General features: G+C 36.2%; 1 protein-coding gene across 1 annotated transcript in view; it reads left to right on the forward strand.

The window, feature by feature from the left end:
* Positions 1 to 18267, forward strand: part of COL25A1 (collagen type XXV alpha 1 chain) — a 535067-nt gene that overhangs the window by 447056 nt on the left and 69744 nt on the right. Inside the window, exons 16-18 of the mRNA XM_049885528.1 lie at positions 5135 to 5167; positions 5597 to 5632; positions 10138 to 10182. Of these exons, the coding sequence (XP_049741485.1) occupies positions 5135 to 5167; positions 5597 to 5632; positions 10138 to 10182 (114 nt within the window). The remainder of the gene's footprint in view (positions 1 to 5134; positions 5168 to 5596; positions 5633 to 10137; positions 10183 to 18267) is intronic.

Raw genomic sequence — 18267 nt, forward strand, 5'->3', positions numbered from 1 at the left:
CGTGTGTAGAGCTATTATCGAAGCGTTATGTTCTAGTCTTTGGAGTGCTAATCCCTCCAATATGAAATATGTAGATATGAATTTCTTCTCTTTTTCCCCCACTTGAATGTAGGTGTTTGTCTAGCACATGGAATGGTTTGACCACACCATCTCTTATTCACAAATCTATCAGCTGATTCAGAATCTCCCCTTCACGTTCTTGGTATTACCTGTATGTGATTTTCTTTGCTCCCCCAGTCTACTTTCCTGTAAATGCGCTACCTTCTTACTTTACATTTTACATAGCATCTTTGATCATCCTCTAGTTGTATCCTCTCAGCCTTTTCACAAGCCATACCTGTATTTGGAGTCACCAACACAATTGTCTATTTTTCTTTAAATCAAAATGGAAGGCCTGTTCCCACCCCAGTCAGTGTTGGACATTCTCTAACTTAAAAAAAAAAAACTTAGCACACATTATTTCCTTAGCTTATAACACCCTTGCCTTCTGATTTCTCTCCCCTAAATGCCTTATCTCCACCTTCTAACTTATTCACCCTTCAGTTTGCTGAAACTTATAAGTCATTTCCTTGGGGCAGTCTTTCAGTCTTCTCTAGATTGGTTACATCACCTATGATATCCCCCTATAGCACTCTTTAAAATCTCTTTCATAAGGCTTATCATGGTTTAATTGTAATTCCTAGTTTAACTGAAGCTCCAGCTCACTGGAAAAAAAAAAAAAAAGTAAATGAAAAGCTAGACCGCTCTATTCCCAACACCATGTTAAGTTCCTGGTACATATTTGGATCATAATAAATATTTATTGGGTGAAAAACTTATTATTATTTACTTTAAACCGTTTCTTATAATATACACATGCTTGTCATGTCTCCTGTGTATACACAGTGAACAACAGCAATCCCTGTCATTCTTGAATGCTTGCCATGCCCTGGGCCCTGAGCCAATTTCCCTTCATTGCCTCTTAATGCTCACAACAGTTCTGAGAGATGGACACTAGTATGGAGAAGTTTAGGGATTAGCTCAGTTGGAAAGTGGTGGCGCTATCTCTAGAGGCTGTGCTTTTAACCACTGTTCTTCACATGGTAGGGAAGTGGGTAGCCTGTTGTGTGGACAACATCCTTATACCAAATCACCATTTATCAGGAGCATCTTAAATTTTATTCTTGTCTAGTATATGCCCTTTATGACAATAGTGGCTGAATGAAGAAAGGATTATATTTAGGATTTACATGTCAGTTGTTAGTTGCCATCAAGTCAGCTCCAACTCATGGTGACCTTATGTATAACAGAACAAAATGTTCCCCAGTTCTGCGCCATCTTCACGATTGTTTCAGTATTTGAGTCCATTGTTTTGGCTATTGTGTCAATCCAGCTCATCGAGGGTTTCCCTTGTTTTTGTTGACACTCTATCAAACATGATGTCTTTCTCTAGTGATTGGTCTTTCCTGTTGATGTATCCAGAGTAAACGAGCCAAAATCTTACCAGCTGACTTTTAAGGAACACTGTTGGGTGGTTGTATTTCTTCTAAGACTGATTTGTTCATTCTTCTTGCAGTCCATGGTATATTCAGTATTTTTTGCCAGTGCCACAATTTGAATGTGTCAGTTCTTCTGTCTTCCTATTTCATTGTCCAGCTTTTGCATATTTATGAGGCAATTGTAAATATCATAGCTTGGGTCAGGCATACCTTAGTCATCAAAGCGACTTATTTGCTTTTTAGAATTTTAAAGTATAAATATATAAATTCACATAGACATTTATGACATAGTCTTGACATATGAAAAAAGCATAAAACAATTTGGTAGACACAGAGTTTCCCAAAATAAGACAGTCTCTTTCTATCCCAGATTTCAAAAAAATGGAAGAAAAAGAAAGTATCTTTTAGACTTCCAATCAGTATTTTTGTATATGTATGTATAGTAAATGATTATCTTAAGTGCAGGTTAAGGGCAGGGATTGTAACTGCCCTGTTCACCATTGTCTCCACAGCTCCCTATATCCCCGCACCCAGTACGTGTATGGTACATAATTGGTGTTCAGTAAACCTAGAAATAAGTCACTACATGTACTTCATATATCCTCATGTGCTTTATTAACACATATATGTTAATTACCTACTAAGTGTTGTGTTTGAAAATAGTCACAAATAAAAACACAGAAGCTCTTCGTGGTTCAATAAATAGTGGTAAAGTCGAATTCCTTCATCTCAGGTATCTTCTCACACTATTTCCCACCTATGACTTACTCTGTTGAAATTTTATTTCCAAACCAACTGACTCATGCATGAAGCTAAGAGTATACTTAAGTCATTTCCCCCCACCCCCGCTTTAATCCTGTATTCATTTTCACTTTTGGAGGAAGGAGAATTATAAACACTCATTGTTTTATTTCCACTACTTCCAGCATTCTCCTTCAAAATGTTTTACTTGGGAATGTCTTCCAGCAGTTGCCTTGCCACTTCAAAGTTATAAAAATTCCTTGGGATTTCACAGTTGTACGTTTTTAAAAAGAGAGTAAAAATATCACTCATTGTTGTTCATGAAAATGAAACTGCTCAGATTGCCACAAATAAATCAACCTTTTAGACAACTGTCCTTTTGTTTCTATTCACTTTCTATGAGAACTAAATATAGTCCCTGTTCTCATTCGTGGATTATCTAGTCATTTGAAATTAAAACACTTAAAAAAAATTAAGTATAGTTAATATAAGCAACTTGCATTTATAAGTTTACAGCAATCTTTATGCCCTGTTGTCAAATTGAAATGAAATAATTAGTTTCTAATTCCAATAAAAAGAACATGGCAGTAGAATTTAGGAAGCCCAAAATTCACTTACACTATAACTACTTCAGTTCTCTCATCTATTAAACGGAATGTTAATATCTGCCCGATCTTATGGCAGTTTCATAAGGTATAATTGAGATGAAACTAGGGAGTTGGCAAAGTCAGAATTGCTTATATGAACACAAAGATTTAAACCCGTTGCCATCGAGTCAATTCTGAAGCATAGCTACCCTATAGGCCACAGTAGAACTGCCTTATGGGATTTCCAAGGAGCAGCTGGTGAATTCGAACTACCGACTTTTTAGTTAGTAGCCTAACGCTTAATTGCTGTGCCATCAGGCTTCCTCAAAGCTCTTATTGTGTTAAATATTGCCACCTTAATTGATTTGTGTTGATGGCTCTCAGACTTGATTTAGTAGACATTGAAATGTGTTATTTTATAAGTCACATTCATTTCACTTTCCATTCATAACTCAATAAATGTTGATGATTTGTAGTATCATTCTACAGTAAGACATTAGGATTTGGGATCCTTTTTTATGTTTCGTTATTTTTCCTTTTTTACTTCTGTAATAGCGGTTAAAACCAATAACCAAACTTGTTGCCATCGAGTGGATTCCAACTCATAGCAACCTAATAGGACAGAGTAGAACCGCCCCATAGGGTTTCCAAGGCTGTGATCTTTACAGAAGCTGACTGCCACATCTTTTTCCCTTGGAGCGGCTGGTGGATTGAAACCATCGACTTTTTGTTTAACAGCTGAGTGTTCAACCACTGAGCCACCAGGGTACCTTAAAAAAGATGTCAAAAACATTAACATACATATCAGTTTCCTCAATATGCTAATTTACTATTTCCTTCTCTTTCCTAAACTTTTTTTTTCCTTCTTAAAGTTTTTGTCATTTTCATCCTTGACTGCTGACCTGCTTAAAAATTTCTTTTTGAGGTTTGTTCCTTTATTTGTCATATGTGTATTGAGCATACACTATGGGCCAGGTATTGAATTGAAACCGACACCAAACCTGCTGACATGCAGATGACTGTATAATGGAGGGAAAGACAGTGATAAGCAGAAAACATAAATGCATAATTACCAAATGAATTATGCAGAACAGGCACGGAACGTGCTGCTCCACAGGAAGATGTGTGCGTGAGGGGGCACGCGCCTTAGCTGGTCAGTCAGTGACTCCTTCTCTGAGGTGACCCTGAGACCTGAGGAAAGAGAAGATGCCAGGCATGGGAAGAGGGGAGACGAACTGCAGGAGGGGGACAGGTGTTCCATGTTCAAAGTCCTGAGGCTTTATCTCTGTCTCCAAAAGAGATTTATGAGCAGATTTCGGAGTCTAGAACAAGGAAATAGACCCCTGGAACAATTTCTTGACAACTTGCACAGACGAGGCAGCTAAGGAAATCGGAATATGTTCCCTTCTGCTTGTGGACGTTTCTGTTTTCCTGACAGAATCTCAAATGACGAAGTTTTTCCGCGTCTAGTGTGTTCCTGTGACTGAGAGGGCTACAAGCAGCTTGAAAATCTAAGCCTTTCCTGGCCTCATTTCAGATATAATCAGTATTATCAGCTATTCTCCGCATTCTTTCCTCAACTCGCCCTACATGCTTAATTATATTTGCTTTAGAAATGTAGTCACCCTCTGTGAAATCTGGGTGGAATACACTGCCTTCTCGAAAACCAGATCTATCTCCAGATTTATCTGAGAGCTGACAAGTGTCCCCATCACCCACAGGTCATCCATCATCCTATAACTTCACACTGACTATGTTACAATGAAATAGTGTGAAGCTGGAAACGTGGTGGTTGTAACTGTGACAGTGCTTCAAGAAGAAAACTAGCTCATCTGGTACATGGCTTTTTCCAACCCGACATCGTTAACTCTTTGACTTCATCTGTTGAACCTTGACTTTCCGAAGACCAAAAGGGTCAGCGAACTGTCAGTAAATGACAGCCAGTGACATTAATAAATTACAGAAATAAAGAAAAACCAAAGGTTCCAGATCCTTAAATTATAAGTTATTGCTTTAGAATACATTTTAGCAGTGCATCAAGGGAAGAGATTCTTATTTATATATTTATTTTAAAGAATGTAGTCCTGATGTATTTTGCATTCAAAGCAAGCCCATGTTTTTAGGAAGTCGGTTGTTTATCTTGGAAATTGTTGACATCTTAACAGCTGACATATTGATACAAAGGCTTACAGAGCATATTTCAGCCCGTTAGTCATGGGGCCCCTTTGAGTATCCGTGTCAATAATGGCTTTCTGTGTGTTTGTGATGTTTTCTATCCCCGCCATACTTCTAACTTGTGGAATAATCTCCATGTGGGTTTCATTTTAGGGTGACCCTGGATCATCTGCTGCAGGAATTAAGGTAATTAGAGCTTTCTAAGTATTTGTAACCCAAGAGTCAGTTTTTATTTTCACAAGCTTCTCCTTTCTCGTCCCTTTTACCAACTCCAGTGGTGATGACTCTGTTGCTATTCTCCTGCATAGTCAGCTTCCAAACACAACAGAGAATATCCGTTGGAAATCTGACAAAGGCCTGACTAAGACATCTTGCCTTCTCTTTCCTATGATTGCCTTTTATGGAAATGTGGATTATTTGTATGTGAACCTTAGGTATATTCCCAGCAGAAAGTTTTGGTATGTCTTAGTGAGATGCAGAGCAACAGGATAAAATGAATGAAGTACATGTGATCAAGAAGGAGGCTGTGCCATATCTGAAAATTCTCAGAGGCCTTAAGGGTTTTGGAAAATGCTTGTAAGACTGTCACTTTCATATCTGGTTGTCTTTGGACAGGGAGAACCTGGAGAATCTGGTCGTCCAGGGCAAAAGGTAGTATCTCCGTTTCTACTGTCTTCTTTGTACTGCCTCCTATTAATCATTTTATGTCTACCACCCACTGTGTAATATGAAAAAATTTATTGCAAAATGGTGCAGTTTTCATGCTTTGCATACAAACAGATATTGTTTTGCATTTTAATATATCATGATGCTGGTCATAGCAAAATGTGAATATAAACTCTGTACATGTAAAAGCCTGATTCATTAACTACAGTTTGCATATACTCAGCTGTTTGGCACTAACAGAGATCAGTTGGGCTGGGAATGCCAACAATTTACCTTGCATGTTTAAAGATAATTTGCATGTTTCTATCCTTCTGAGAAGAAATGAGTATTGACTAAACTTTCTCAATAGAGAATGATGGACGACTCTTTAAAAATTATATTTATTTTCCTTTCATTTCAAATGCTTACCCGATGATAAGTGTTCATGTGAATCGTATCTATTCATGCAATGAATGTTACATTACACAATCCAAATTTGTTAATAAACTAGAGACACTAGTCAAACCATTTTAACTAACCAATCTGTGGATACATTAAAATTATTTTTATCATCGTGCTTCACATCGGCCATAAATTAGAGGACATGTAGCGAATGTGTTATATTCACGGTCTCGTTTATCTCAGTTTATCGTCTGAGCATGTGGATATCAATGGCCAGTGCAGTCAGCTTTTAGATAACAGATGTATTATAGCTAACGAGTAAATGTGAATTCCACATTGGGTTAAATCTCTTAAGTTCATGACTCCGCCTTTGTCTAGGAGTAGCTGATGTGGTAGAAAGAAATACCAATGGGAAAATTGAATTCTCCTCAGTAGCAGAAAGGGCAAAAGAGAATAAACCCCATTGTAGTAAGTTTGAAGCCTTAAGACATAAGACAACATACCGACATTCTTGAAGTCATTGAAAGTACCACTGTTTTGTTTTAGGACTGAAGTAACTTTTGAGAGGGTCTTTACATTCTTTCAAGATTTCTGTAATTCAAAAGCAGATTTTTGTCTTGAAATTAAGAATCCATGAGAACGAATTTATCAGGCCCAGTTGCAGGTAAAGTTGAGACTTTTCCAAAGAACCCAGCAAGAACTCTGTGGTTTTTACTATTGAATTCCTAAAATGTTCTACTGATGCTTTAAAATCAGTGATATAGTCAGAGATCCCTAATCTGCTTTGGTTTAAAAAAAGCAAATATTCTTCTCAGATGATCTAATTTTAGATCTCTTAGATTTTAAAGATCAGAAGCTAAAATTAAACTGCTCCTCAACCTGTGATTTGCTAAAAAAAAGAAAAAAATGCAGAACTGTTCTGTCACTTTAAACAAAAGACAACTCTGCTATAATCTTGTATAGATGCTAGCCTTTTCAGAGTGCTTAATTGCTTAGTAAAATGTTACCTTATCAGGATTACTCAGAAATACTGCTTAGATTCATTGAATCTGGAATTTATAGGTTTACACATGGAAACATCAGATTTCTTTTGTATTTCATTAAAATCTGGTTTTAAAATATATTGAGAGAAGGGGGTAAATTTGTTAAAGGCTTATGAGCCAGTTGACTGCATAAGCACCCTGTAATGAGCAGTATCTTTTTCATTAATATTTAAGCCAGATTCTACCCTTCGATGCAATTGTACTTTCCCAAATTATTTATGACTTCCTTGGACTAATACTTGGATTTGACAATACTTATCACAAAACTCATTTAAAAGTAGAGTATTTCCACAATTGCTGTTTGCTTAGATTAGAAAAATGACAAGCTGAACTGATTACAGATCAACTCAGGAGCTTGCCCAGTCTTCCGTGGTATTTTTCTCACCATTGCAGAACTGTGCTGTGGGGGTCATTGGCGCTTAAGCTCATGTGTTAGTATGTTCCCAGAAAGTACAGGATATCATAATAGAACAGAAAGCCATTGATTAGCTTTCTACTACGTAACATTGTCAGTATGAAAGTTTGCCATTTAGAGTAGCATTCATAACAAAGGAATGATTTCATTTTGGTTTTTTTTTTCTTTTATAGCCTCAACAGTAGAGTATGTGATTAATATGGGAGTCATTGTGTGTATGTATCTGTAGAGTGTGTAAATTTATACAATAGGCATTGGGTTTCATTATATAATTCTTCTTAATTTCTCCCACATATTTTAAAATATGTATCTTAATTTTAAAGGGGTAGCATTACTTGATCTCCCATCAAAGGGGACTCTCACAGTTGAACTATTTCTAGTAGAAAAAGGCCACAGTAACAGGAACATGGGGTGAAAGCAGAGACCTAACTTTGAAGGCAGACAAGGGTCTCCTGCAATGGAGACTTCCCTCAAATTATGACCCAGATCTGACCTACTGACTGTGTACGACCAAGAACTCCACTCAGGGAAGCTCTTGAGCCCAGGAATAGGTGAGAATGGAGAAGTTAACTAAAAAACTGTCTCTTAGTTGGAATATAAGCCTTCATGCCATGAAGATGGAGAATTTGTATAGAGATGTCTTCCTGAAAATATTAAGAGATGCTCTACAAAAGGAAATATGAGAGAGTAAATATTTTACAATCTTCCATTATGTCAACTAATACACTAATTAAACTTAAATTTGGAAAGGGAAACTTTACAAAAATCCAAAACTATAAAATATGAATTCCTAAAATGTTCACTATAAAGTATATTTATAACCTGATACACACACAAACACAAAATGAAGGAAACCACTAAATGTGCACTCTGAGTATTCAATCTACATCATAAAATGGTCTGTAATATACATCTTTCTCATTGTTAGCAAACATGGGTCATGTGTCTGTGTGTGAGTCTGTGTATAAAAATCTTTCCTTAAAATAATCATAGTATCCTTTTTATTTGATGGGAGTGAAGGGTGTGGTGAAGACTCAGGTTGGAAAACAGTGTTACTCCCTATAAATATTCCTACAAATGTTTCAAATAGGATGTTCTGAGCTTTGAGAAATTTTTCAAAACAATACAAAAACTATAGATTTGTCATCAGTATGTTTACTTTTATTGATTGTATATTCTACTTCAAATTAATATGTTTTCAAAGGCCTTATGTTCCTTTTTAAAGCAAAAGGAAGTCTTTTGTAAAATACGAATACAATACCTTTCTGCAGATTCTCTTGATTTTATTGGGTGAAGGGGGAAAGGGAAAGGAAAACAAAAATCGAAAATGTTATGTCGTGTCTGTGTAAGATTTAATCTACTTGGACAAGTATTTGAATGGAATAACAAAGCAGTTCTTAGTACTCATGCATTAGGACAAATAAAATCAGAATGGTTACATATATCCTTTCTTTCTCTGATTTAATCTCATCTTAGTCTTATTGTTTACAATGGAAACTTTCATTTCTATAGTTTTAGACTGAATAGTTTTTCTTTTACATTCCTGAAGTACCTTTGACCAAAACCGTCAAGAAATCACTGTCCTTTCTATATCTAACAATACAGCTTAACAAACAGTATCTAAAGTAATTTTGTGATTACATCAAAACAAAGTATGGCTCTTCATAATTTGAAAGTAATACATATTAAATATGGACTATCTGGTTGTTCTTAGTAGATTTTCCTTGAAATGAACGTTGTTAAAGCATTTACATTAAAAGAAATGCCTCCCTCTACCACCTTTATTGTTAGTTTGGTGATCCTTTTAACATAGCTGACCCACTAATTGACCCATCATGAAATAGTGTCGCCATTATGCCTTCAAATATTATTTCCACAAATACTAGTCACATCTGTCCAATACAGAGTGAAATTCATTTTGTCCTGCAATTCTTTTATGCTTCTTTAATGGAATCCAGGAGATTTTCCAAGCAATGTAACCTCTTGTCACTATACTTTGTGCTTAAAATAATTTGGACAAGTCTGTGAAAATGAGAAGGTTTAGTTTGACTCCAGCGTGCTCACCCAAAATGTACCACTTAATCTCAAACCTGTATTCAGGAACAGCTGCATGGTACCATTAGCCCTAAGCTGCTAAGCAGGATACTCTTAACCATTCATTTATCTTCTCGTTCTTCAGGAATGAAAAAGAAATCTTATTATACTTTGAAGTGAGCAAGATTTTAATGTATATTCTTTTGATGTGACCATCTGTTCATACAGCCAACTCTTGATTATCTGAGGTGAGAGGGTACTGGCATAGGATGCATTACTGAAATGCACTCACAAACCCTCATTTCAGCAAATAGCTTCAGCCTCCCCCAACAAATCTTTTACCAAAAGGGTAATAATATATACTCATAGGAATTCCTTCTCATTTTCCTCCTTTTTCTTACCTTCTGGTAAAGATGCTAAAAAGCAGTGAACTAAGCAGGAAGATGAAGAAACCCGACTAATCTACAAAGTGGTCAAGAGTTGACTGAACTGCATAATTTCACCAAAGTTGTAGAAACTGTACTGTATATTCCACTAGGAACATTTGCCGTTTTTTTCTCCAGATGTTGTGATTGAGTGAATATCGTTCTATAATGCTATATGATTTTCCTATGTAGGGTGAACCAGGGCTTCCTGGGCTTCCTGGACTTCCGGGGATAAAGGTAAATACTACATTGACAGTTGTGGCTTCATAGAACTATAATTATGAGAATCACCCAAATAGGAGGAAAATAGGAAAAACTGAAGAATAGAAATATGTTATTCTTTAAATATTCTTCAGTCCTCTCAACCAATTACTTTTTTTTTTTTTTTTAGTTAAAGGTTAAGAACGGGTACTCATAAAGTTTGCTGCTGATATCCAGACTACATACTCAGCTACTTAACTATGCTACCTAAATAGGGTGTAAATGACACTTCTCTTGAAGTCATAGGAATTCTGTAAAGTCTAGAATTTCTCTTTAACTTCGCATTTGATTTTATTCTTAAGATCCTGTCAGATTTTGATCAGAATTAGAATCTTAACATCCCATAAATCAGGCAACTGTTTTTGTAATTCACTCATTGTAATAATCCCCCTAAAATGTTTTGTGCTTCTACTTCCTGTCAATAGTTCTCACTGCAATAATTCTTACTGCCAGTCATGTTACTAAAATATTTTAACCCAACATACACTGTCCCCGTGAACTTTTTATGTACCTTTTGAAATAATTGCTTAAAGCTTAGTTTGAAAACACTTGTTTTTAAGAATAGACCCATAAAACCCATTGCCTTAAGAATAGACAGTTTTCAAAATTGACATGACTACTGGTAAGGCTTAAAGTTCTATTACCTTAGCTGTAGTTACTCCTTTAAAATCAGCTTCTTATTGTAATTTTTAGAACTATTTGATAGAGTGACATGATGCAAGAAGATTTGTCCTTACCTCGTAGAATTTTGAATCAATCTTGTTTTAGACCATTCTAAATTTAATATTTCTGAGTTTCATCCTCAGGGTTGTGTGTACTGTTTTGTGAAGGTTGTGTTTAGAGTATAAGTTACTTAAGGTAATATGATTTTGGAGTAAGTAGGTTAAAATATTAAGCTTCATCCTACATATACATATACAATCATGTATATAGTTTATTAGTATATTTAGTGTAATTATGAGACACAAAAGCTGCATCTTCCAGGTTAGCACTCAGAAATTTCATTTCTGGCTTTTGGTTTGATGTTTCCAAATTAATACCATAGAAGGTCAGATATGTCCTTTTAATATATTCTTAATTTTTGGCTTCTTCATTGAAAAATCCACTCTATGACAACAGTTTACTAAATAATCAAAATCATTACCTTACCACTTGATATTTACCAACAATAGCTTTATTTACATTTTCATTTTGTAGAGTTCCTTTATGGCAGTTTCTTAACAATTTCCACACATAAATAAATAACTTTTTACAAATGATTGTGAAATAATTGATTTTAAATAAAATTAAGAAGTGTTGAAGATTAATTAAGAAGAATATGGTAGCTCTATAAATAAGGGGGTAGGTGTTTAAAAGTAGGGGCATTCGGAAGGGCTCAGGCAGAGTACCTTGCAGGGCTGTGTGCTATCCTGTGGTCTGACAGGAACCTCAGGCCTGTGAAATCCAGTTGTACCTTCTCCTGTGCATGGGCACTTTCTTTGTTGAGAGCGAGCACGTGAGCGTGAAGGAATTGGTTTTTCCCTGTAAAGCAAAATATACAGTTTCAACCACTGCTATTTGTTATCATTATCTCTGTTTTACATTCTTCAGTGTGAAAACTGGGCCCTTGGCCTTTCGCTAGTCATCTGTGAACTTAGCCTGAATGTTCTGAACATTTTCAAAATGGGAGGAGTATTGGTGATTTGCCACCTCAAGTAAATGCTTTTCCTCCAAGGGTCATAGAAGATTGCCAGAACCACTTTGTCAAGGTCATGTAGCTCTGATATTTTCTTTTGTTTTTCTAACCCTGACTAGTGACCATAGTGAGAAGGAGCTATCAATTGGCAAAAACCCTTTCATTGTTCCCTAGAAATACTTTTTGACGTAATTATCAAGTACTGTTGGGAAATTATTTGGCATTTGGTTTAGATCATAGATTCTATTTTTGACTTAACGAGCTTTGTCTTCTGTCTCTAGTTCAGAGTGCGAGAGCTATCATTTCCTAGTGATGTAGTTGGTGCTGAGTATCAGTAGCTTTGAAAATGTGACAATTTGAGGATTCATCAAGGTCATTAGTAGTCATTGGATAATTGTAAATGTAGGGTTAAAAGTTTATAATTTTATGATTATGATGTGGCTTCATTAACTGGGGATTGTTTTTTATTCCTTTAATTTACCTTGCCTCTGTTAGGTAGCCAACCATGGTTTAAATGAGTAAGATCATTTAAAAGATGAAACCACTGCGTATGGATTTAGAATGTATGCTAGCAAGGACATTAGTCATAATCTTTCTAGACTTGTGTGTTTGTTTATGCTTTGGAAATACTGCCTGTTGCTGTTCATCCTCTTCTTATCTACTGCTACTACAGAGAGCATGCAAATGCCATCCGTTATATCCAAGACGTTGAGGAAACTAGCCATGACATACCAGGGAAGCTTTGATTCACCACCTGTTGCTCTCGGGGAATGGTTGGAAACTTAATGAGCATCCAAATGCCTTCCACAAAGCTTTCAGGAAATGAGTAAAGTGACTAAATACAGAGAGCAGGCTCATCTATCTATCATCTCAGGGCACCATCAGAGAAAAGTACTAATACCTTAAAAAACCCAAAGGCATACATAATAAAAGTCACTAAGAACAGGAATATCTTAATTTCAAACTACTTTTAAGCTTTCTGCACATGTATTCTAAAGCCTTCTCACCATGTGGAAGACATTTGCAATTCTTATTTCATGCATTCATGGTTCATATAGTGTCAAGATGTTCAACTGGGAAAATTAAATTATGTATAATGTACCATGGAGGCATTGATCTTCTGAAATGTTTTGAGCCCAGAAAATTATTTTTATAAACAAGTCTTCAAATGTATTTTTAGTAAGTTAAACTTATTGTAACTAGCTTTTCTGATACCACATAAAAGGATATGATTCTAAGTTCCCATTTAAAAAATTTTTCTCTCCACACTTATTTTGAAAAATGTAAATACATTACTTACTGTTTTTATGGTTACCTTGTTGTGTGGAAACCCTGGTGGTGTAGTGGTTAAGTGCTGCTGACGCCAACCAAAAAGTCAGCAGTTCAGATCGACCAGGCGCTCCTTGGAAACTCTATGGGGCAGTTCTACTCTGTCCTATAGGTCGTGATGAGTCGGAATTGACTCGATGGCAATATGTTTGGGTTTTTTTGGTGTTTTTTGTTGTGCGCCATCGAGTCAATTCCAACACATAGCAACCCTGTAGAAGAGTATAAACTGATCCATGGCTCCCAGCGCTTAAATCTTCATGGGAGTAGAGTGCCAGGACTTTTCTCCCACAGAGTGGCTAAACCTAACCTAAACCACAGACCTTTAGGTTAACAGTTCAGTGCATAACCATTGTACCATCAGGGCTCCTTATGGCTACCTTACCCTAGTAATTAAGCAATATGGGATAGTGATCAAAAGACCTGACCTTAGAGTCAGACCACTTGGGTGCAAATCCTGGTTCTACCTTTTACAAGTGGTATGACCTTGGGCAAATTATATAATCTTTCTTTTAGTTTCGTCATAAAATGGCAGTAATCAATGACCGTAATTCAGAGGTTTTGCAAGGATTAAATGAATTAATGTATGTGCATTTCTTAAAATATTGCCAAACATAGAGTAAGTGCTTTATAAACCTTAGCTATTGTTATTTCTTTCTCTTGGGTCAGCTCGATATATCGGAAGCATTGGTTACATACCTGTTCTATATAGTCTTGCCTTGTGTAAGTAATTTTAAGCTCTAGATCATAAAGTAATTTATACTCTACAGGGTTAATGGATGTAAATTCTGAAAACTTCTTTGCAGGGATGGTTGAATGTTCCTTCTAAGAGCACTAAGATAACCTGCTTTCTCTTGAAACATGACATCACACTGTTCCCCTTGTTCTATTACCCATACTTATTCTAGGAACAAAGGATGAAGGAACACAGTGTTCTGGGCATAAGATGTAGCACTCTCAAAGTTCTCCTTCCTGGCACTGTTGACAGGAAAGTCATGATATGTCATGATGAAAATTCTCCTTGGCCCTACTCACAATGTTGCCTAACTAAGACATTGTTACGAATATGGAATTTCAGTGCTTGCTTTTCTCCTTTGAACATATACTACTGATTTATCTCATCATATTTAAAAAGTAAATGAGAAAAAAAGTTGTGGGCCAAGGGAGGTATAGTACAAGCGACATCAAATCAAAAAGAACAAATCATTTCAGTGGCAATGAAACCCTGGTGGCGTAGTGGTTAAGTGCTATGGCTGCTAACCAAAAGGATGGCAATTCAAATCCATCAGGCACTCCTTGGAAACAAAATGGGGCAGTTCTACTCTGTCCTATAGGGTTGCTATGCCGTCGACTCGATGGTAACGAGTTTGTTTTTTTTTTTTTAATTTCAATGGCAAAGCAATTTTTATAGTATATCTTCCCTAAAAGCTTCATATTTTTATTCTGGCTTCGTTACTGAAAATTTGACATTCAGATCAAGAATTTGAGGGTTGGGAGGGTATAAAACAGTAACTAACCTTTATGTCTCATTATATGAAATTATCTCTGACATTAAGTCATACAAAGACTAACTTTTACAGGTGGTAGAAACATTTACTTTGGCATTCCTGGGATTAAGTATACTACTCAGTAATCTAATAGAAACTGATCTTCTTCTAAATCCACGAGAGATGTTGTTTGTTCCTCAGAAATGTCAAATCACATATTAAAGATAGCAGAGGAAAATTTTTGGAAATAATGTAGGATGTGTATTGAGTTCCTGAAAGAAAAAAGAAAGAGAAACACTGGTTTAAAGGATAACCCTGTGTTATTGTTACTTATAATTATTCCTTGCTCATACAAAGTCTGAGCAGTTGAGTAATTTAAGAGTCGAATTAGGAAATTCATGCAACCAGAAATCAGAGATTTTGACCAGCCACAATGAAACCGCCAAAAAATACACTGAACGTGCTTTCATGATGTAATCCTGTTAAGGAAAAAACAAAAATTAGAAAGATATGTTTCCTGGGTTTTAAATAAACCTGCTATTGTAGTTCATTTTTAACATAGCTACCGAGATGTTTTAACTTCTACACAAATTTGATCCTTAAGGGAAATAGACATTTTTGGGGACAGACTCTACTTTCTCATTCTTTTTTCCTCTCAATAATTTTACAAATCAATCATTACCAAAACTGGCAGCCCGAAGGCTTCTATTACAACAGATGTTCTTGCTGTAATCCTCAAAAGCAGGTACCGTGCTGACTTGAATTCTAATTAGCCTTTAGGCAAAAAGAATATTGTATGGCTAATGCATTCAGTGTCAAGACACATTAATCAAAATTATTGGTGATGCTTTTAGCGCTCACGCAAATCAGCACATATTTTTAAAGTCCTGTTGTACTATTTTCTGGGCAATGAAAATTGGGTCTGCTTGGGGGTAATAGATATCATGGAAAACATGATGGGTTTAAGCTGATACGTTAGGGGGCATTTTAGACAGGTTAAAAAAATAATTTTTTTGCTTCTTTAATTGATAATGACTTATAAAAATAAAACAAATAGTAATAAATGAAAAACCAGAGATTTTTTCTGTGGGTAGAGCTAATCAGGATTTTCTGGCTACCATTCTGTTTAACAGATGGTAAGTTCTGAAAAGCTGTAGAAAAAAACCTGGTGAGCCATTTCTGAATGACCGAAGCTGCCTCTCCCCTCCTTACCCTAACTGACAATCTCATCCTTGTATTTACTGACTCTTCTCATCGATATGAAGGACATCCTTTAGGTACATTTGACAAAATACTGTTAAGTGAACTGTCCCAATGGCTATGTTAAATATAAAGTAAGATCATCTAGAATACTTTCTTGCCATGTATTAAATGTGAGTCTGGAGAAAATCAGTCAAGGTTTTTTTTATGGAATTCTAAGTCTTAATGAGACGTTTGGAGGTCATTGTTAGACTTCAGAAAGGTTGTGTTCTCAAGGAATTTCTCAGCTTTCCCTTATCTTTTTGTAACATAGAAGACTAGTCTTTGTTGCTGTTGCAGTTGTTAGAGGTGATAGTTTTTTGTTTTTCTTTTGTTTGTAGCCAGAAGACCTAGAATTTAAGCTCTCATTAGGCTATTTAAATTTTAAAAATTAATAGCAAATGATTGAGGAAAAATGCTTCAGTCAAAAATCTTATCTTTGGGATGTCTTCCTTTATCTTCTAACCCTTTCAATAGTTATACTCTATAGATAAGTGAATACAACCCAACTTCTTATAGCTAGCTGTTCTCATTCATTCTTTGTATAACAAACAAAAACCAGTTGCCATTGAGTTGATTCTGACTCATTGCAACCCCATGTGTGTCAGAGTAGAACTGTGCCTCATAAGGTTTTCAATGGCTAATTTTTCAGGAGTAGTTAGCCGGGCCTTTCTTCCAAGGTGCCTCTGGGTGGGTTTGGACCAACCTTTTGGTTAGCAACCCAGTGTTTAACCTGTGTACCACCCAGGGACTATTCTATGTATGTATATTGAGGGTGAGAGAGAGAGAAATAACTCTAATGCTGTTACCCTAATCAACAATGGAAGTTTGAGGTTGGTGCAAAAACAAGGCAATAATTCACCTATAGTGCTATGAGTGACTGTGGCTTATATTCATTGTGCTTAGTACTACAAAGTCGAAGTTGTAGCTGCCAAAACGATTGGCTATAGTTGGAAAGATTAATATGAGATCCACCAGGCCTTTCACCATTGGCCACGTGAAGGTATACCTCTGATTTCAGCAATCATTCATCTCCATAGACCTGGTTCTGCATCTTTATGTGTCCTGACTGCCTGAAGCTTTTGTTCAAACGAGCAACCTGTTCAGATGGGTCAGTTTGCTGCCGTTGCTGCTGTTCACAGTGGCTCACTACGAAGCTTACATTGTGCTTCATCTTGGATTAATACCGTTTCTTCTGCCCAGCATGAATCCTAGTTTAGCTGCCAAAACCATAGCTAGTCTGTAATTCATCCTTTCTACCAGCTCAACACATGGAAACATGTTACAGTCTTAGTATTGGGACCTGGCTTTTGAGCTCATTGATGATAGCTTGGCTGTGTAATCAATGTTGAGAATAACCAAAGGATAAAATTCATAAAACAACTCAGGAAAAAATCAGATGCCATATCCAGAACGAGACCAAGAAATTAGACCAAATTTTTCTTCATTTTGGAATTTGATGTTGTTTTAATCCCATATTACAATAGCACCAACAGAGATGAGATTTCTAATTCTCTGAAAACCATTTAATCACTGGTTAGCATGTGGCTTGGATAGCAGAATATGATGCCAGATTTTAATTATGTTTTAGCAGTTAAATTTTTGGATTACATAAAGGGTCCTTAAAAATAGTGTTGTGTATAAATTTTTCCAAGGCTTTAGTTAAATCATAGCTCTGTACTTATTTTATGAGTTAGATATTGTTGTTGTTAGGTGCCGTCGAGTCGGTTCAGACTCATAGTGACCCTAGGTACAACTGAACAAAACACTGCCAGGCCCTGCACCATCCTCACAATTGTTGCTATGTTTAAGCCCATTGTTGCAGCCACTGTGTAATCCATCCATTGAGGGTCTTTCTCTTTTTCACTGATCCTCTGCTTTACCAAGCATGATTTCCTTCTCTAGGGACTGGTTCCACCTAACAAGTCCAAAGTACGTGAGACGAAGTCTCGCCATTCTTGCTTCTAGTAAGCATTCTGGCGGTACTTCTTCTGAGACAGACTTGTTCATTCTTCTGCCAGTCCATGGTATATTCAATACCCTTTGCCAACACCAAAATTCAAAGGCATCAGTTCTTCTTTAGGCTTCCTTATTTACTGTCCAGGTTTCACAAGCATATGAGGTGATTGAAAAATACCATGGCTTGGATCAGGTGCACCTTAGTCCTCAAAGTGACATCTATGCTTTTTAACACTTTTCAAGAGGCCTTTTGCAGCAGATTTGTTATATGCAATATGTCTTTTTGATTCGACTGCTGCTTCCATGGGTGTTGTTTGTGGATCCAAGTAAAATGAAATCTTTGACAACTTCAGTATTTTCTGTTTATCATGATGC

The sequence above is a fragment of the Elephas maximus genome, chromosome 5 (genome assembly GCF_024166365.1).
Source record: "Elephas maximus indicus isolate mEleMax1 chromosome 5, mEleMax1 primary haplotype, whole genome shotgun sequence".
Classification (NCBI taxonomy): domain Eukaryota; kingdom Metazoa; phylum Chordata; class Mammalia; order Proboscidea; family Elephantidae; genus Elephas; species Elephas maximus.